Source organism: Pelodiscus sinensis, chromosome 1, assembly GCF_052426305.1.
Source record: "Pelodiscus sinensis isolate ZL-2025 chromosome 1, ASM5242630v1, whole genome shotgun sequence".
NCBI lineage: Eukaryota > Metazoa > Chordata > Testudines > Trionychidae > Pelodiscus > Pelodiscus sinensis.
In genome coordinates this window covers 230,713,355-230,735,268 of record NC_143052.1, presented here as the reverse complement: position 1 = coordinate 230,735,268, position 21,914 = coordinate 230,713,355, and the positions used below count along the sequence as shown (strand labels likewise).

Genomic DNA, 21,914 nt, shown 5'->3' with positions numbered 1-21,914 from the left:
AAAAGAAGCATGCTAAGCCCTTGGCAAATACTTGGCATAATTCTTCAATTACTTCCCCACTCTGATGCTGAGACTCTCCCTAACAAAAGGTGAAACAAAAGACAGGACTATGCAGCACTTTAAAGACTAACAAGATGGTTTATTAGGTGATGAGCTTTCGTGGGCCAGACCCACTTCCGCAGATCAAATTGTGAAAGAAAATTGGCACGATCATATACATCAAAGGGGTACAATCAAAAAACGTGAACACATAAAAAGGACAAACCAAATTTCAGAAGAGAGGGGATGAGGGGGGAGGTTAATGTCTGTGAGCTAATGATATTAGAAGTGATAATTGGGGAAGCTATCTTTGTAATGGGTAAGATAATAAGCATCGTTGTTGATGCCCAGTCGTAAAGTGTCCAATTTAAGCATGAATGACAGTTAAGAGGGTTCTCTTTGAAGTCTTGTGTTAAAATTTCTTTGAAGCAGGATGCAGGTAGTCAAATCGTTGAGACAATGCCCTTTCTGGTTGAAATGACAAGAAACTTTTTTCTTAGTGAAACTGTCTGACAAAGAATCAATGCACACAAAACAGATATCAGACAGTTTCACAAAGAAAAAAGTGTTTCTTGCCATTTCAACCAGAAAGGACATTGTCTCAACGACTTGACTACCTGCATCCTGCTTCAAAGACATTTTAAACTAGGGTAAACCTTGCAAATGACATTTTATTTTGAAGACTGATAACCAGCAAGAGGTTAAATACTGCTTCACGAATGGCTAGCAGGTCAACAATCCTTTTAAAATAAAAAGCTGTACCTGTAGGAAGTGATCCAACCTCTTGTACAGCTGGTTGAGATAAGATCTGCCTTAATTTATCCTGATGAGAAAGCAGTGCTCGACCTGCTTTCAGTATGTACAGTTTTAGCTGTTGGCATCTCAGCAAATCCAAATCCACTTGACCTATCAAAAACAGTGAAAAGCCATTCAGACAGCAATGGTATTCAAAGTAACAAAGGCAAACATTTATTTTTACAATCTCAGGATCCCATCTCAAAACCACATTTTTTTAGCACACCAAGTCATGAATGGCAGTCACTCTTCCATTCAAGATACAAACTAGATTCCCTCTGCAGTGCCTACATGCAGTCCCTTAAGTACATTCATTTACTTCAACATACAATTCTTACTACCACTTACATGAATGCATATGCTCCACTTTGCAGTATCGCTACCTATTCATAAAAAAAAACAATCTTCCATAGAACTACTGTACATCCCTGAAATTTAACAATATTTTCCAGAGATGGGCTAATGTATGACAAACCGGAAACTGTACCTGAAAGACCCTGGTTAGGACACTTCATTCTGTGTTTTTCTATTTTACTTCCAGCCAAGTTTACCAGCTGAGCCCAGACGGACAACATGGGTTCAGTAAATGGTAAGTTGTTCACCCTAAAAGCCACCACAGGAAGCTAGAAGAAACAAAAAAGTCAAGTATTTTTCATATCTTTAGAAATGCATAAAAATGTATGGATTGTTTCTATTTCAAGAGGATAAACCAAGCTTAATTGCTCTTTATCAGGAACAAAGATGACTTATGCCTCTAAACTCTCATCGAAAATAGAGGAGCTGCCAGGACTATAGTCGTAAGCAGAATGCCTGAGAGACTGCAGTATCACAAGTAGAAATGAAAAGCAGACAGTGTGAGGGACGACTGAAACCCCTACAAAAAACAGGACTATGTAGCACTTTAAAGATTAACAAGACGGTTTATTAGGAGATGAGCTTTCATGGGCCAGACCCACTTCCTCAGATCAAATAGTGAAAGAAAATTGTCACAACCATATATACCAAAGGATACAATTTAAAAAATGAACACATATGAAAAGGACAAATCAAATTTCAGAACAGAAGGAGGATGGGGGAGGAGGTAAATGTCTGTGAACTAATGATATTAGAGGTGGTAATTGAGGAAGCTATCTTTGTAATGGGTAAAATAATTAGCGACTTTATTCAAACGTAGGTGTATAGTGTCGAATTTAAGCATGAATGACAGTTCAGAGGATTCTCTTTCAAGTAATCAAATCATTGATGCGCAGGAATGCGTGTTGATCCCACCTCGGAATACCAAAAGAAACTACACTGTCTCCTTAAAAGCCTCCCTACAGCTACTCGGGAACAAATCCACACACAAACACCTTCTGACCCCCGACCAGGATTGTTCTATCTGCTTCCCAAAATTCATAAACCTGGACATCCCATCATCTCTGGTATCGGCACGCTCACTACTGGTTTATCCAGCTATGTAGACTCTCTTCTCAAACCCTACGCAACCAACACCCCCAGCTATCTCTGAGCTACTACTGACTTCCTAAAGAAACTACAAAACATCGATAACCTCCCCAATAACACCATCCTTGCCACCATTGATGTAGAAGCTCTATACACCAACATCCCACATGAAGACGGATTACAAGCAATTAGAAACACTATCCCAGAGGACACCACTGCCAATCTGATAGCAGACCTATGTAACTTTGTTCTCACCCACAATTATTTCCAGTTTGAGAACAACCTATACCTCCAGATCAGCAGCACAGCCATGGGTACACGCATGGCCCCACAGTATGCTAATATCTTTATGGCTGAATTAGAACAACGTTTCCTCAACTCCCATCCCTTTTTACCCCTTCTCTACTTACGCTACATCGATGACATCTTTATGATCTGTACGCATGGCCAAGCAACACTGGAGACATTTCACAGAGATTTTAACAACCTACACCCCCACCATCAATCTCAGCCTGGACCATTCTACACGAGAGATCCATTTCCTGGACACCACAGTGCAAATCAGCAATGGAAAATTAGACACCACTCTCTACAGAAAACCCACTGACTCATACAGTTACCTACATGCTTCCAGCTCCCATCCAGAACACACCATACAATCCATCGTCTATAGCCAAGCCCTTCGATACAACCGCATCTGTTCTAATCCCACTGACAGAGACCAGAAGCTTCAGGATCTCTACCAAGCATTTATAAACCTCAACTACCCACCCGGAGAAATAAAAAAGCAAATTAAAAGAGCCAGACGAATACCTAGAAACCATCTACTTCAAGACAGAACCAAGAAAACCAACACAACACCACTTGTCATCACCTACAGCCCCCACCTTAATCCTGTCCAACACATTATCAATAAACTACAGCCTATACTTGAACAGGATTCTCCCAGAGCCTCTTGGAGTCAGACCCATAGTCTCCTACAGACAACCACCTAACCTCAAGATGATTCTTACCAACAACCACAGGACATACCACACTAATACCAACCCTGGTACCTTCCCTTGCAACAAACCCCGCTGCCAGCTTTGTCCACATATTCACTCTGCTGATACCATTATTGGACCTAACCAAGTGAGTTATAAGATCAAGAACACATATTCCTGCGCATCCAGAAATATAATTTATGCTTTCATGTGCCAAAAATGTCTGTCTGCTATGTTCACTGGACAAACGTCTCAGACACTTCGCCAAAAGATCAATGCCCACAAAACAGATATCAGACAGGATCACAAAGAAAAAACAGTTTCTTGCCATTTCAACCAGAAAGGACATTGTCTCAACGACTTTTATAATGGAGATTGCCTATCTCCTAGAACTGGAAGGGACCTTGAAAGGTCATTGAGTCCAGTCCCCTACCTTCACAGCAGGACCAAATACCATCCCTGACAAATTTTTGCCCCAAATCCCTAAATGGCCTCTGCAAGGATTGAGCTCACAACCCTGGGTTTAGCAGGCCAATGCTCCAACCACTGAGCTATCCCTATCTGCATCCTGCTTCAAAGGCCTTTTAAGACTGCACTTGAAAGAGAATCTTCTGAACTGTCATTCATGCTTCAATTCAACACTTTACACTTAAGTTTGAATAAAGACATTATCTTACCCATTACAAAGATAGCTTCCCCAATTACCACCTCTAATATCATTAGCTCACAGACATTTACCTCCCTCCCTATCCCCTTCTGTTCTGAAATTTGATTTGGCCTTTTCATGTGTTCATTTTTTTTAATTGTATCCTTTGGTATATATGGTTGTGACAACTTTCTTCCACTATTTGATCTGAGGAAGTGGGTCTGGCCCACGAAAGCTCATCATCTAATAAACCATCTTGTTAGTCTTTAAAGTGCTACATAGTCCTGTTTTTTGTTTCAGCTACACCAGACTAACATGGCTACATTTCTCTCACTATTCTGAAACCCCTACAACAGAGTGGAGCTTTAAGTGCACAGGAGCCTCTTATTCTGTGATTTCACCAGGCAAAAAAATTCTGTTAACTTAAGTAAAATCCTTGTGAAGACTAGGCAATTTCTATTATTCACACTAGTTAGCACATGAGACTACATGTATCCCAGTCTAACTCAACTTGCTCACATGAAAACTACAAGCTATCTTCATTACAATTTAACTTTGAATTCACACTTTAACCAGTGAAGACAGCTAAACTGAGTTTATGTTTATTTTTATACACACACACACACACACACACACACACACACACACACACACACACGGCTTGACAAATTATACAATCTACTCGCCCATGGCAAGTAGATTGTAACCCGAAAGAGCTGGGTTCTGGCAATCCATCGCCGGACAGTGCAGCTGGCGAGCAGGGCTCACTGCGGTTTGGTGAGCCATGTGTGTGTGGTGTTTTTTTTTTTTTTTTTTTTTTCATATTAATGATAAGGCCCTGGAAACACATGCATGAAGACTTCCTTGATCTGCATATGAACCAGGACTAAAATGCACAGTTGTGGGACTGGCAGATGTATACTCCTGGAACAAATAGTTTTGTATAGTATACCTCCTAGTCACTGGTCAGCCTGACCTTTGTAAAAGAGTCATCTTAAATTTGTTTCACAAAAAAAAAAAAGTCATCACAGTTTTCCTGTTTTCTGTAGTATTAAAGAGCCAAGATTAGCATACTTACTGGTTTTAATTGACTTAAGGGGCACACTCTGCACAATCGCATGTCATAGAATTGAACGGTGATTTTTCCTTTTGGTGTGATACGTGTGACTGTGCCTTCTCCAAATTCATCATGAACTACTTGTCCACCTAATCTCAAGCGACTGTCTATTCCGCCAATCACTGCCAGTACTGCCATTAGGCCTCCCACCTCTGGATTCTCAGAATCAGTGAAGTAGTCTTCTAAAGCAGCCTGAAAATGAATAGTAAAGATAACTGTAGGGAGAAAACTATTACTTTTATCTATTTCATAAAAAATAATTTATAAAGAAATTAATCCAGTTGAAAAAGTTACACTACAAAAAATATTTTTGTAGTAAATAACTTAATTTTACAACTTTCACACTGTTAAACGAGTTTTAAAATTTAAAAAAACATTACAAATTAACACTTCTATAGAAAAATGAGCTAATTTTAAAACGTGGAAACTACCCCTTCTGACTGTTTTCCTGCAAAGATGTGGGTGATGGAGGTTAGTTGAGAGTTGATGTACTTGTTTATGAGTCCATTCCACTGGCTTAGTGAATGGAGCGTCCTCAGCAGTGCCACTATCTCCTCTGCCAAAGTACTACTGTGAGTTGCAGTTAGAGATGCTTGAGGCCTGGCCTTCCTCCTCCTCAGAGTAGATTCTGAAAAGAAATAGATCAGCTGCTGAGATTTTGCTATGACATGAAAAATAAATTAAACCATTCAAGGAAAAAAAATTTGCTCTACCTCTGAGTAGTGGGATATCTGAAGAACAAGTACTAAGTAGGCTTCCTAAGAAACCAAATAGTTTTTCCACAAGAAATTTCATGTCTCTTGACCTTTCCGTTTTGTCCCAGGATGGAAGTACTGCTTTTAATAAATGCACAGCAAGGATCTAAAAGGAGATATTGGAGTTAGAATTATTTCAAGCCATTTGAACAAATAAGTTCTATAGGATCAGAGATCTAAAAAGGAGAAATAGCTAAACAGAGCTATCTCTTGTGTTCTTCTCTAGAATGTTGGCTACTAAAACTTAATAGTCCAGAGCTATCTAGTAATTTTCTCACTTATTTGCCCACACAGCAATACTAAGAGAAACTGTGCTAATTTAATACTTGCAGTATTGTACAGTAATTCCTCATTTAACACATGCCTGCTTAACTCATTTTCACGATAGCAAGATTTTTTTTTTTTTTTAAAGGAACATTTTTCGAACAACATGACCCATCCCCGCAAAAACACGATTTCTCCTACCGGCCGGTCGCCGGCAGTTGCGCAGGGCTTCCCCTGCCTCCCTGCAAAGCAGCAGAGGTTCATCGCTTGCCACGCCATTCCCCATCAACCCCCTCTGGCTGGATGCCTCACGTCCGGCAAGGAGAGGACGCCGGGGAACAGCACGGCGAGCGGCAGGGGAAGCCCTGTGCAGTTGCCAGTGACTGGCCAGCTGGGGAAACCCAGTCGCCGGCTGTAAACGGGGGGTGGAGGAGAGGGAGCAAAGAATCCCCAGAGGGGGTCGCCGGGGAATGGTGCGGCGAGCAGCGAACCTCGGGAGGCAGGGGGAAGCCCAGGGCTGCATGCAGCATTTGAAAGCGGCAGCACCACTTTGAAGTATGTCTTCCTCTCCTCCTCCTCCTCCTCCCCCCCCCCCCCCCCCCTGCCTCTTTTTGATAGAGGCAGCAAGGGGAAAAACAAGGAGGGGGGAAAGCAACTAGTTGACTAGTCTGTTGACTGAGAAGCATTTGCTTATTGGCTAGTTGACTAGTCGTTCACATCCCTACTAATGATGTAACGTATCAGTGCAAACAGCAACCAGAACAATGTCTGAGGAACTTTTGTATGTAGCCAAGGCCTACTGTACAGTGTAAAAAGCAGCTTCTGAAATGAACAGCTAACTCTTCTGATATTCTACAGGAAACCAACTAGGAATGAAAGGCAGGCTTAGTATCACATTCTTCAGCTTAGAAAATAACTATGCATCTGCATTGTAAGTTAGAAAATTGATTTTCTTTCTGGGAATTAACTCCCTTAGTCTGATACAAGTAGGCTGCATCTAACTTGCATTATACACGTAAGACAGCACAGGTATGTATTCAGGGCCCAGAACTTGAGTTTTGTCACCATCCACTCCCTACCCTCCAGGGCCCTGAGCCTCAGGAGAAGGTGGGAAGGTTGCTTATTAAACCTGATTATGCTCCCATCATTAATGACAACCCTGTCTTTTGAGTCCTGGACATGAAGATGTGTGTCTAAATAAATACTTTTTTTGAGTACAGAGTGTGAAACCAGTGGACCAACACAAGCTATCCACACTGAACCTGGAAGCATGACATCTGCAGTCATGGAGCCAATTCATGACAGCTCTCTGTGGCTCCCAGGAAGGCCCCCTCACAAATGGAGCTCCTTTTGACTTTTTGCAGCTCCATTAGTTCAAGCATGGTGAGGAATCTCTTGTCCCTCACTCCTGGAAGACGAAGGAAGAAATGCTCTCTATATCCGCAAAACTGGCTTCAAAACTGGGGTATGAAAAAGCAGCAGAGTTGAAAAACCACTGTGTTTAGCTGACTGGAGACAGAATCTCATAGGGGTAAAAAACACAATTTAAATCCTGCATAAGTGCATCTGAACTGCTTTTGGTATATGCTGAAAGTCATAGCCTAAATGTATCAGGTTGAAGAGATCAGAATCCCGTTTATATATTCCTGTCCCAAGGTCCCATTAGTGGAGAATTATGCATTTAAATCTTGTGTACAGAAAATAAGTATTTGCAATACAAAAGCTGCTCACACAAAAGAGCCATACACTGATTAGGGATGTGAAAGTTTAACCAGTAAGCATCACCCTTAATGGATGCCCATTAATTGTTAGCAGCTTGAGCAGCTCCCCACCTGCCGTAAGCAGTTAACCAATTAGACAAGATTTTACAACTTTATCACTGATATGTCACATATGACTGCTAACTCCTTCTTGCAGATTGTTTTAGATCACTTACATTTTGTCACTAACATGAATGCAAAGATATAGTATATAAATAAAAAAGGACATATGAACTAGGCAATTGGATTATTTTATTTAAAATAGCTTGAGTTTTTCTTTACCTGTTTGTGGAGGTTAGAGACTCTCTGCATAGCCAGGTCACCTCCCTTCTTAGCAGCCTTTACTATTAGACCCATAATAGCCAACCCACTCTCCCTCTCTCCCTCACATTGAATATTTCACATCACATAGCTACATAGTATTAACTTACAGGAAGATTTTAAAAGCAACAACATTCTGATATTACCTTTTCTCCAACTCAAGAAAATAAGTCACCTCCAAAACTGTACATTTTAAACTGTACTGTATCAAGACAAAAACCTCCCAATTTTACTGCATGTGAAAATTATCTGGAAACACATTACCTGTCTCTGTAGTGATGCAGCAGTGAAAGATTCATGCCCCTCCACAATTTTCATTAGCAAAGTTATCCACTGAGATGTGCTCAGAGTGCTGCACATCTGAGGCATGAGTGCTATACTACGAATGAATCCTAATGTGCACCAGCTTCTATGTTGCTCTTTATAAACCAACTTATTTGGCAAGGAAGCTGGAAATAAAAATACATGAACAGTTGACTTTTCTGCCAATTGTACCACAATTTCTCAAAGTAATCCACTTGATTAGCCAGGTCTTAAAACTCTGCTACAAAATTGCCCTTAAATATAAAGTTAATTAACTGACTTCTAATTTGGTTGAAGACCATTAGGAAAAGGAAAGCGAATATCTATTGTGAGTAAATTTTCACCCACATTCTGACCGTAACGCCTTAAAAATCAGACCATTTTGGAGAAATAGCTTGAAATTGCTATTATAGAGATGACTCAACAACAAACATAGTATTTACCTTATTATAAAGTAAGGTTGTCCCTCCTAACCTGAAAATTCCTTTTTTGCTTAGATTTCTTATCATAGGATCTATTTACAGGTTGGAAGGTATGAACTTTGTATAGTGTGCAGTACACCAGCACTAACAAAGAAATGCATCTTGTCCTCAAAACAATGTAATGTTTCCAAAAATATGTAAAGCTTTAATGCTATGAGAAGGTCTAAATGTGTTACTGAACTTTGACCTAGCTACAAAGAATTAAATAAAGGAAAGATTGCAAAATCAGGTAAGATATGCTGCTGTAGAATGGAGAGATTTACAGGGTTAGACTACGTCACATCTCACATACTTGATTTATCTATCGTACCACTCTCCACCAACATGCGAAGCAATCCACACAAAGTTCTGGTGGCATCATTCTGCATTACTTCAGCATGGACTCCAGCAGAGAGAGACAGTGTCTGTAACAGGTTCACAGTACTCATCAGCATCATGGAAGTGGGGTGAAGATTCCTCTCAGCTTGTTCTCCTTCTGAAGCAAGAGACATAAGATAAAATTACTTTAGTAAGTAGGTAACACAGTAAACAAAATATTATGAAAAAGATAAAGAACTGCAGTTCTTCAAGATGTATGTCCCTATGGGTGCTCCACTTCAGGTGCACATGAAACTCTTGAACCTTTGATTAGAGATTTTCCACTAGTAGTGCTGTTTGGCATATGTGTGTGCCTTATGCCTCCTCACAGTGGACACTGAGGTTATAAGATGTGCAAACAAATCTCTCAATCCATTCATCACAGAGGACAGTCTAAAGCAGAGAGGAATATTGGGAACACCTTCAGGGGGACACACCTCAAAGAACTGAAGTTAGTGCACAAGATGAGTAACCTCTTCTTCAAGTACTATCTCTGTGGGTTCTTCACTTCAAGTAACTTTTGAGAAGTTTCTCCTGAAGCCAGAGAGAACATTGGAACTGAAGACAGTACTGCAGTACAAACTTCCACATCAGATTTGACAGCATGACTTATAATGTAGTGCTTTGAAAATGCAAGTATGGAAGCCATATTCAGTAAAACTCCAATTGTCTGGCATCCAGTGGTCCAACACTCCCGACAGTCCAGCACCAACTGGAACCCGGAAACGCTTCAGCCAGCCGGACAATTGGAGCTGCTCCGCACCGCTTCCCTAAGTCTGCTGCTCCACATCGCTTTCCCAAGTCTGCTGCTGCCGCTGCTGAAACTGACCAGCAGCGGACTTGGGGAAGCTGCAGAGCAGAGCAGCTGGGGTGCTACCGGGCGCCGAGCAGGGAGGTGAGGGGCAGCGCTGCAGGACCAACCAGGCAGCAACCCAGCTGCTCTGCCCATGGCTTCCCCAAGTCCGCCGCTCGTCAGTTTCAGCAGCAGCAGACCTGGGAAAGCCATGGGGCAAAGCAGCTGGGGTGCTAGTCACATGTAGCTATTTGGCAGGAAATAAGCAGTCATGAAGACATGGTACTCCCCTAAATAACTAACACACAGACTGATTCCTGGTGAAAAGTAGCCTGGCAAGCCAGGCATATGATGCCAGGAAGACCAAGTTCCTCAAGGAGAAAGAGAGGAAGGAAAAATACTAATCCTCTTGCTACTAAAAATCACTAACTAGAACTAATATTAACAATAAACTGTACTAAGCAATCTTAAACTATAAGAAAAATACCAAATAGTGGAGGCACACTCAATGTGAGCATGCTAGAGCTCTGTCTCAGGCCAAGACAGTACAGAAGCAAGTAACGCTGGTTCACCTATACATCCCAATATGGCCTCAGGGTCCAGCACATGGGAGGCATAGGGCACATGAGCAGGTCAAACAAGCATTGCTAGCATAGCATCTCTCTTCAGGTACACAAGAGACAATGAAACGCCTGAAGTAGAGAATCCATCAGGGCACTACTTGAAGATTATTTTTGTAATGCTTATTATGGAAAGCATCCTATATTTCAACTACTATGGTATAAATTGCAAGTCATCATGTAATACCAGTGCATATTTCCAAGCTCTTTCCACAGCATCATTTACTCCATAACACACATTTCAAAAAGATGAAATTCAGAGTAATTCCAAAAAAGACAGATGTGACAAACAAGACACTTCATAGGAATATTTATTACAATTCCTGCACTAGAATTATCACCATCATATTCAGATGTGCCTGCCATGACACTGACCAACTGCGATGATTTCAGTGCTGCGTTCCCCTCCTTCCGAAATGCATGCTCAGCAGATGCCATGCAAACCCACCTTCCAATCCCTTCAAAATAGCTTTGGCTATGTTGTAAGAGGTACATCCGCCACATATAAATTTACACCAAATTAAAGAAAAAGCTTTTCAGATAATTTTTTTCCTGATGTGAAATGGGTTTTGCTGATCTTACAAAGTCTTAACACTGAAGATTCAGAAAGAGGTCTGCCTCAGTTTTACCCAAGTACTTTTTCTTACCAGAATCATCCTCTGTATCAGAATCCTCTGCTGTGGGTTGAGCTGCAGGTGGTGGCTCAGCCAGTTTGAGATCATATTTTCCTTCCTTTCCCATTCTGTAAGAATTTGTACTGCCAGTGTCCCATTGAACCCTAATCCAGCCATCCTCTCCCAGTTCTCCAATCACACGACCCAAGCCTGGAGGGGGCCCATCCTGAAAGAAGAGATGCTCAGTCAACAAATAATTCAAATCCATGCCAATAATGGGATGGACTCTGTTATACAATGTCTCACTAACCACCAAACTTGTGAGAGCACATACCTAGGGATGTCAGCATGTAGTCAACTACATGCTTAACTGATAAAAAGAGGTTTATTGGTTAACCCTGTTGACTACACATATTACCCCCTTTCTGCATCTATCAGAGGAAATAGGGGGGGAAGAGGAGAGAAGGCAGGAGCCAGTGCCTCAGGGGAGCCAGCACAGCTTCTGTCCATGGGGAGCTCGGGCCTCCCACAGACACCGATGTCAGAGCAGGAGCCTGGCTGCACAGGTAGCTGTTCTTTTTAAACTGGCTCCCCTTGCAGGCCAGCTCCTGCCTGCCATCCTGTGCTGCTGCCTTTGATACAGAGGCAGCAGCATGGGATGGATGGGGGTACCCTGGGAGTGGGGACCAGGGCACACTGGCTGCCAACCCTGACCTTGGGGACTATTGAATAATTGTGTAACTGATAATATTTTGTGCGATTACACCAATTATTCAATTACACGGTACCCAACATCCCTAGCATGTACTGTAAAATAAAATAACCCAAAGTATTTTTTCAAAACTCTTGGAATATTTTCACTTTCATATCCTAGAAATGTCATATAAAATATTTTCAGATTAGAATTATTTTTAATTCAGATGGCAATCAGCAATAAGCAACATTGCTATTTTAAAAAATACAATAAAACATTTAACACATTGTCCAAGTTCCTTACACCAGATGCATTTCCATGATGCTGCACTCAACTGAACAATTGAACCTGCTTCCTTTTAGTGATTATTAATAGAGGAAAGTTACAATGAAAAAGAATTTACTCTACAGATAAAAATTAGATCTATTAAAGGTTGGACCTTCCTGGTCCCAAACGAGGGAGTTTGCCAGACCAGGGGAGGTCAATTCTGGTCTTCCCTCACCCCTCTCCCCTTCCCCCCACAGCCTCCAGCCCTGGCAGGGCTGCTGCCCTCTCCACATCCTCTCCCCACCATAGCAGGGCTGCTGGAATCCCAGCCCTGGCTGACCACTCGTCCTCCTGCCTGACTCCTGGCCACCAGGGCTCTCTGCCAGACAATGGATGTTGCCAGACCAGAGAGTCCTGGTTTTTTAAAGGTTCTACTTGTATCATGTTACGTACTTGGCTTTTTGTTGTCTAATAACTTGTAAATGATGTCATTGACTTAATGAGTCCAGTAATACTGCTGGTAGACTGATAAAACATATTACAAAACGAAACTGGAACACAATTTTGTACCTGATCACCCCATTTCCAATCTACCCCTCTCATCACCCTGGTGCCAATTTTCATCATAGCTGCCAACTCTGGCCCCGACACAGGGAGTTGAACTGGTGTGGTTTCCTTCCTTGACTCTTCCAAAACTGTGGCTGAAGCTCCCCGAGAAGAGGCAATCATATCGTCTTCAACATTGTCAGAACTAGGCCCTAAAGGAAACGTCCATAAGAAACAAAGATCGCTTGAAACTTAAGACATTACCTTTGTCACACTAGTACTTATCACATTAACACCTAAAATGAGAAGTTAGTATTCAGAAGGCAGGAGTTAACAAGTGGTATAATCATTCTAGTTTTTAAAAATTCTGAAATTAGGGTTTTGAAAATAAAGGTCATCATACCACATTTTTTGTTTAAAATAATACAGACGGATGGAAGAAATACTAGGGTGATGAGGTCCAGCATCCACGCAGGTCTAGAGGTAGAATATGTTACACACATCTTAACTACTATTTTTTGACCAGTGAAAAAGCACTAGAAAATGGTTGCAGAGCTGTTGGTAAAGATACAGTCAATCAACTGTTGCACAGTAATATAGCAACACGAAACCAGAAATCTGTACATGATAGTCTACAGGTTCAGCTAGAAGTATAAGCACATGAAAACGTTTCAAAAAACCCAGTCTCACTCCTAGTAAACAGAGCTAGAAGCACAGCTAAGGGTAATTTTGGAGAAAAGAACAAGTACTATTTAACCTTCATATAATGTAAATGTAGCAATAGTGATGAAGAAAGGGAATTTGGATCATTCAAGTGAAAAAATAACCTATCAATGTAAGAGTTCACATTCCTAGACTATTTTCAGACTTCATCTAGAAAGAAATGAATGCAGCAAGACAAGCTTAAGTCAACTCTCTGCTGTATTGTAGATAAAATCTGGTTGTTGTGGGGTAAAAGTGAGTGTGAGCCTTTCAATAACTTACTAATAAATTTACCATTTGTATACAAAAGTCTAAGTAAACTTATACATTTAAATTCTCTCCCCATAATCCACCATTGTTTTGAGATCAGAAATTCAAGTGCTCTGAGCTCAGGTACTGCTTATCTCCTCAGTAAGGATTATCATAACATAACAATAGGTGATGACACCAATGTGAAAAAAGGGAGAAAAATGAGAGAGTCCACAAAGAGCCATACTACAGTAAAACTCCATTAGTCCGGCATCCAATGCTCCGGGACTCCTGATGGTCCGGCACCCTCAGGAACCCGGAAGTGCTGGGGCAGCCGGACAGGCTTCCCCTGTTCAGCTGCTGCTGAAACTGACCAGCAGCTGAATCGGGGAAGCCGGGAGCAGAGCAGCTGGAGGGCTGCCGGGTTGGTCCCGCAGCGCCAGAGGACAGCGCTGCAGGACCAACCCGGCAGGACCCCAGCTGCTCTGCCCCAGGGGTCCCCGATTCAGCCGCTGCTGAAACAGATCAGCCGGGGCAGAGCTGCTCTGCCCCGGGCTTCCTGGAATCAGCCACTGATCTGTTTCAGCAGCGGCTGACTTGGGGACCCCTGGGGCAGAGCAGCTGGGGTGCTGCCGGGTTGGTCTCGCAGAGCCGAGGGGTGGCACTTCGGGACCAACCCGGCAGCACCCCAGCTACTTTGCCCCAGGTGTCGCAATTCAGCCGCTGGTGAAACTGACCAGCAGCGTCAGTTTCACCAGCAGGCTGAATCCGGACGCCTGAGGCAGAGCAACTGGGGTGCCGCAGGGTTGGTCTCGTAGCGCCACCCCTCAGCACTGCGGGACCAACCCAGCAGCACCCCAGCTGCTCTGCCCCAGGGGTCCCCAAGTCAGCCGCTGCTGAAACAGATCAGTGGCTGATTCCAGGAAGCCCGGGGCAGAGCAGCTCTGCCCCGGCTGATCTGTTTCAGCAGCGGCTGAATCGGGGACCCCTGGGGCAGAGCAGCTGGGGTCCTGCCGGGTTGGTCCCGCTGCGCCGTCCTTTGGCGCTGCGAGACCAACCCGGCAGCACTCCAGCTACTCTGCCCCAGGCGTCCCCAAGAGCAGCTGGGGTGCTGCTGGGTTGGTGCCGTAGCACCGCCCCTCGGCGCTGCGGGACCAACCCGGCAGCACCCCAGCTGCTCTATTGCAGGCATCCCCGATTCAGCTGCTGCTGAAACTGACCAGCAGCAGCTGAATCAGGGACGCCTGGGGCAGAGCCAGACTATCGTAAGAGAGGGCTATGAGGGGTCTGGGATGGCACCCCCTCCCAACCCACTCCAGACCCCTCATAGCCCCCCCCCTTCTGATAGTCTGGCATATCTGATAATCCAGAACCCCTGGGTTCTAAAGGTGCCGTATTATCGGAAGTTTACTGTATTACCAATCTATTTTGCAGGGAAACTATTTGAATACTTCAGTGATGGGTTGCAGAAAAAACCTAACATGAAATCACAATTAAACTATACATACTCTCCTCAATGGGAAAGTATGGACAGGTCCAGCTTGAGGGGGGAAATGACAATGGGTAGGTAACAAGTTTTCCTTTGTCTGTTACCTTATTCAGTCCATCACCTCAAGGAAGTAGGAAATAGTGAAAAATAAATGCAAAAAGGAGAGTGGAACGTAAGACTACATCTATCCTAAAGGTTAGATCGAAGCTTTGAAACCGATAGATCAGTGGTCAATTTAGCAGGTCTAGTGAGACCTGTCAAATCCATCACAGATCACTCTCCAGTCCACCCAACTGCTCTATCACAGACAAGAAAAGGGAAGTTGATGGAAGAGTTTCTCCTGTCCACCCTCCATGGTATAGAGCCCATGGTAACTCAACTTAAGGTATACATTGGCTCCAGCTACGTTATTCATGTAGCTGGAGTTGTGTAGCTTAAGTCAACTCTCTGCTGTATTGTAGATGTAGCAGAAAACAAAGGAGGATAGAAAAGTAATCTCCATTTCTCAAGGAAGAGTAAAGGTTTTGGTTGGGGTGGTTTTTTTGTTTGTTTTTGTTTTTTGAAGGGGGGGGGAACTGCTGAGTTGGACACTGCTGAGTTGTCCTTTCCTCAAAGGACAACCTCAGGCACATGCAATGCTTGGGAAAGGTGAAAGCTAAGGGTCAAATTGCTTCCTTACAGAATTCTTCACAGGAAGAGTATGAGCTATATTCAGTTGAGTACTGAATGAAGCTCATACTGGCTTCCAGATATGGGACTTTATATTGAACAATGAAGAATCAATCAAATAATATCCTCATTGAGTATGTGATGTGGGTCTGTATTCCTGACATAGCTGCCCCGTGAGATTAACAGGCAAACTAGAGAAACTTCACACTCACTTCACCATGCACTCTTGTCCAATTTACTGAAACATTTGGGAAACAGACACCAAACAGAACTTAAAACGAGGAGAGGATTACTCATCTTGTGCAGTAACGGAGGTTCTTCAAAATGATTGTCCCTGTGGGTGCATCACCTTAAATGACTATGAATCAGTACCCGGGATGGAGGTAGGCGCTTCAGTTACTTATTGCGCACAGCAGTTAGGATAGTGTGTCCAAACTGGTTACCCCGGGAGGGGTGACTGTCCAGAGCACAGTGTCTAACAAAAGTGTGAGCAGAGGACCACATTGCGGATCTGCATATGTCCATGAGTGAGATGCCATCTAGGTAAGCTGTAGAGGCCGCCATGGCTCTTGTTGAATGCGCCTGTAGATGCAATGGAGGAGCTTGGTCACAAGTGGAATAGGCTAGTTTGATACAGTCCGCTATCCACCTGGATATTCTCTGGGTGGAAATTGGCATGCCCAACAATCTCTCTGTGGTGGAAATAAATGAGCTGTTTGACTTGCAGATCTGTTTAGTTCTGACCAAGTAAAAGGCAATCTCCTCTGGACATCCAGAGTGTACAGTGTAGTCTCCTTGTTATTGGTGTGAGGCTTAAGACAGACAACAGGTAAATTTATGGGCTCATTGTAGTAAAAGGGAGTGGGAACCTTCATGAGGAACGCAGGGTGAGGATGGAGAACAACCTTACCCTTGTGGACTACTATGAAAGAAGGATGTGCAATGACAGCACCAATTTCGCTTACCCTCCTGGCGAACGTGATGGCCACCAGTAAGACCACCTTCATAGAGAGGTGGAAGATGTTGTCATAGGCTCAAATGGTTTACAAGTAACAGACCAAAGGACTAAGTTGAGGTCCCAGACTGGAACATGAGGCATGCTCGGTGGGTAAGTATTCCATATGTCCCTTAGGAAACGTTTGGTTGTTGAATAGGTAACAACGGATTTATTATTGATAGGCTGATGAAGAGCTGTAATGGCTGCCAAGTGGACCTTTAAAGAGCTGAACGAAAACCCCCACTCCTTTAGCTCTAAGATGTACTGTAGAATGCCAAACTATGCGCACAGTAGCTGGTTCTAGGCTTCTTTTCCTAACTACCATGAAAACCTTGCCACTTGTAAAAAGATGATTTTCTGGTTGTTATTCCATGACTGTTCAGTAAGATTTGTTTGACCTGATCATGACCGTTGCTTCTACTGAGGTGAGCCATTGAGGAACCATGCTTGGAGGTGGAGTGCCTATAGGCATGGATAGTGAAGATGCCTGCTCTTCTGAGTCAGGAGATGAGGAAGCAGTGGAAAGAGCCATGGTCTTCTTGTGAACATCTGAAGCAGATAGGTGTACCATGTCTGCCTTGGCCATTCCCGAGCAATAAAGATTACTGTGGTTGCGTCCAATCTTATTTTGTTGACCACTTGAGGGAAGAGCAGGACTGAAGGGAAGGCATAGAGGGGCAGTGCATTCCATTTATTGTGAACATGTCCCACAGGGACTGCGTGCCAATGCCTACACAGGGAGGATATTGTCAACGCTTCTTGTTGGCATTGGCTGCAAACAAGTTCACTGTGGGGGAACCTGCAATGGGTGAACAGTTGATGGAGGATCCTGGAGTCCATTTCCCATTTGTGATTGGAGATGACATTCCTGCAGTGGTCGTTAGCAGTGAGATTGTCCTTGCCTGGAAGGTAGAAGGCTTGTAGGTATAGGTCGAGTGTTATGCACCAAGTCCAGAAGCAGACAGCCCCCATGCACAGACAGCAAGATGTGCGCCGCCCCCCCCCCCCCGTCTGTTGATGTAGTGTGGTTGTCCATAAAACTCTGAACGGTGCTGTTGTATATGAGATGTAGAAAATGTTGGCATGCGTAGAATACCGCCCTGTCCTCCAATACATTTATGTGCAGGTTGGATTCTTACAGGGACCATTGTCCTTGAGTCATGAGAGGGCCTGAATGAGCCCCCTAAACCAGGAGAGGGGCATCCATCATGATGGTCATGGAGTAGGGATGTTAACTAATCGGTTATTTTACTAGTCAAGTAGTCGATGGGCACTTCCGGATTCCTCCTTTGAAATGTACAACCCCCCCCCCCCCCCCCCCCCCCACTGGGGACTCTTGTACATTTCAAAGGAGAAATGCAGAACTCTGCATGCAGCCCGGGGCCAAGGGGAAGGCCTGCTGACTCCGGGCTGCACGTGGCACGCCAGCTTTGAAATGTATGAGAGTCCCCAGCAAAGGCTCTTGTGCATTGCAAAAGGAAGCACAAGCCTGGGGTCAGCGGGGTACTCCATGCCGTGCTGCCCATTTGAAATGCCAGGGTTAACAGAACCAGGAGTCAGCTGGGGACTCCCCAGCTGATCCCAGGTTCTGTGGAAATGCCACACTGGAACCCGGGCTCAGCTGTGAGATGCTGCCACTTTGAAATGCTGAGGCATGATCGTAAGGAAGGTGAGCTTTGGAGTCACCAGTCGGCGGATGAAGACTGCTGTGCCTAGTGAAACATCAGTCAGTGGTTGAGGTAAGATGGCATAGTGTCTCACAAAGGTGTGTTCAGATGACCAAGTAGCTGTACGGCAAATGTCTTTTTGTGAAGTCTCACTCAGAAACACCATAGACATTGACATAGCATGGGTGAAATGCGCTCTACGTGGAGCTAGCAGCGTCTTTTTCTGTAGGGAATGGCACCAAGTGATGCATGACAATATCAAATTGGAAATTCACTAAGCAGAGATTGACATGATTGTGTCCCCAGTTTGTTCCCTGCGCTGAGTCTAGTAGACAGAGTGGCTGGAAGGGAATCTTGCCAGACACACATTCCATTTGGCAGAAGACTTTGTCAATGGAGAACTGGTTTGCCTCTTCTGGGCCTTAGAGGGCTCAGGCTGGGCTATTGGTGCATGAGGCTCCAAGGGTTGCAATGCCTTATCGAAAAAAAGCATTCTGAGCCTTAGCTCCCTGTCTTACTGGGGTCTTGCAGTGAGACGGCAACAGTGGGTGCATTTTTGAGGAACATGCGAGTCCCCCAAGTATCAAACGCATGAAGAGTGCCCATTGGAGACTAGCATCAGTTTGCAATGAGTGTCACAGTTCTTGAAGCTGGGGGAGCCCATCAAGGCACAGGGAACAAAACTAAACGAGAAAAAACAAGAGGCCATGGCCTACTTCCTTCTCTACCATTCAAACTGTTTTTTTCATTTTTGTTCTTTTTTGTCTTAAACAATCAGAACAACAATATTAAGAGCGAATCATGGATCAAACAAACTAACTTGAACTATTTTTTCTACTCTGATTAGATAAGCGAAGCTGAGCTCCATCTGCAACAGAGGGCAGTAGTGAAGGAACTGAGGAGGGTCAGGCCACACATGTGAGGGGCAAAGGTGTGAACACAAGGCACCTACATGCATGCATTCCCAGCCCAACCAGCTACTGCTATAAAAACTCCGACCTGTAGCACTTAAACAACCCAACAACAACAGTGTAGCACTTGCAGTGACATTGTTCAAAGAAGAACTATGAAGTTTTCCTCCAGTGGATCATCTTAAGGAGGCAAACTTTTGCTGCCAAGATTTGGTTGTTTTAACTAGCAGCAAAGAACAAAAGGTGAATGCTATGATTTTCCTTTCTATTGAAAAGGCCTGCTTTGGAGAAGCCTTCCTTCTTAGCTCTCACTGAAACAAAATGAGGTTCTGAACAGAACAGAAATGGCATAATTTCATCATTGGAGACTGCTGAAGCGTACTTCAAATAAAACATCTTTGTATAGTTCATGTTTATCTTTAGGACTTTTTTCCTTTGCAACAGTAGTGGGGGCAGACACAGCAGGAAAGGAGTGCACCAGAAATAGTTTCTTCTTTTGTTGTCCATGAAGTTTTATAAGAATCTGAAAAAGTTAAATAAACCTGTCATAATATTTTTTCTATTGTACAAGGGACTGGGGGTTAAAACCAAAGCCGAATAGCTTTCACTATTACACTTAATTCTCCAGAAATTCTTATGAATGAATGAAGCTTACAGCAAAATGCTAGAACTCTTCCAATCACTATGGATAAAAGGGAAGCTCACACAGCAACAAACTAAATGAAACAATATATGTTTTTACAACTCCCACAGACTATAACAAGAACTGTCAAAGAAAGATTCTTCATAAGACTCCAGTCACACCTGGGAAAAGAGCATGTGTCAATCTTCCCCTCCACATCAATGGCACGTTTTTACAAACTGGGTAGTACTATAACCAAGCAGCCCAGATCACCAGTTCTTAACCAGTGAAGCTGTCTTCCTACTTACAATGCAGTGGCGGTTAAAACCTATGAAATAATTCATTGTTCAAAACATATATTCTTAGAAACAAAGAACTTGAAGATTTCATACCTATTAGTCGCAGAGTGGTTTGTGTCAATGCTAGCATGCCAGAGTTGAGAAGGAGGTTCAAGGTGTTGGCACCATGCTGCAGGGTCAGCATGTTGAGCATAACCAACAGAAAACGTGCTTGTGGAATTGTCCCAAGACTTGGTCCAGCAGCATTCTCATTAGTAATGGTTTGCAGAGGAACAGGCTGGATACCTAGTTCAGAATTAGGATACCTTTAAGTAAATATAAATAATGCAGAGCAAATTAATGCATAAAGGCTACCGTTAAATAGATTATAAATTTAAACAGTTTAAAATAATCATACATTACCCTTGGCTTAAGGAACCTCCAAAATGGAAGTTCCAAGATATACAGAGTAGTAACTGGTTATTTAAGTGCTGTAACCTATCAGGAAACCAAGAACATAGTCCTAAATATTAGAAACTCAAACTTAATTTGGGGTGGGAAGGTGGGGGGAAAAGGAAGAGAAAGGACACATTTATATAAAAATATTCAACACCTTGAAGAAAGAGCAAGACATTAAAATGTGCTGTTCCGCACATGAATGAAAGCAATTATATTTAAACTAGAGTTTTTTGATTCAACAACAACAAAGGCTAAGACAGAAGCTCACCTAGTTCTTTAAATTGGACATTAGCATCCAATAAGATGTTCCGGACATTTTGAATAGCCCATGCATACAACTTCCCAAAAGTTACTTCAAGCAGCATTCTATTAAATGGTGGGATCAGATCAACATCCTTCAAACAGTCTGTGAGAGGTTCCCTTAATAAAGATAGGGGAAAAAATGTTTACATTCTCCCAACCCCTACAGTCAGAAATTTAATAAAAGTGAAAAAAGACTGTTTACCCTATACTGATCCCCTCTGGAATAAGCCTCTGCCATCCACAGAACATAGCATATTGCACAGATGGAAGTAAGAAGCTTTTAGTTGCCAATTTCAGAATTGTATCTATCCCCTCTAAACGAACTTCTGCTCTTTCTAACTGCAATCAATAAAAAACAACATTTATTGATATGTTTATGTCATAATGCTTAAGCATAAAAATCCATATTTACTCATTTTACCTGTTTCAATAAACATTTTCTCATCTTTTCTACATCCACTGGCTCTTCTTTCAGGGCAAATTCAACAATAGTGTTGAGGAGGGCAGACTGGGGATACAAGCCTTGGACATTTTGCTTCAGCCATTTATATTTGTGAACACCTGTCACTGTACTCAGAATTGGTTGCCATTTATCCTGCTAGATGGGGAAAAAGTATCAAATGAAGCAAATTAATTCAATAAGAAAACAGGGTTTTTTTATATATATATATATATATATATATATATATATACACACACACACACACACACACAACCCAAATTAAAAAAATATTTTAAAATCAGACTTCAAACTAAGGAAAAGATTCAT

The 21,914-nt window shown here is 42.9% G+C and overlaps 1 protein-coding gene across 4 annotated transcripts in view; it reads right to left on the bottom strand.

Annotated features, from left to right (window-relative positions):
* Positions 1-21,914, bottom strand: part of HERC2 (HECT and RLD domain containing E3 ubiquitin protein ligase 2) — a 200,367-nt gene that overhangs the window by 88,058 nt on the left and 90,395 nt on the right. For 2 of the 4 annotated variants that reach the window (XM_075916267.2, XM_075916295.2), the window contains exons 32-44: positions 21,567-21,743; positions 21,348-21,484; positions 21,111-21,262; positions 20,498-20,689; positions 12,824-13,011; positions 11,326-11,518; positions 9,201-9,383; positions 8,388-8,572; positions 5,737-5,884; positions 5,455-5,651; positions 4,985-5,215; positions 1,322-1,457; positions 802-945 (exon numbers count right to left, since the gene is read on the bottom strand). In XM_075916267.2, coding sequence (XP_075772382.2) covers positions 802-945; positions 1,322-1,457; positions 4,985-5,215; positions 5,455-5,651; positions 5,737-5,884; positions 8,388-8,572; positions 9,201-9,383; positions 11,326-11,518; positions 12,824-13,011; positions 20,498-20,689; positions 21,111-21,262; positions 21,348-21,484; positions 21,567-21,743 — 2,263 coding nt within the window. The remainder of the gene's footprint in view (positions 1-801; positions 946-1,321; positions 1,458-4,984; positions 5,216-5,454; positions 5,652-5,736; positions 5,885-8,387; positions 8,573-9,200; positions 9,384-11,325; positions 11,519-12,823; positions 13,012-20,497; positions 20,690-21,110; positions 21,263-21,347; positions 21,485-21,566; positions 21,744-21,914) is intronic. The other 2 variants (XM_075916303.2, XM_075916286.2) reach the window with 2 other exon arrangements.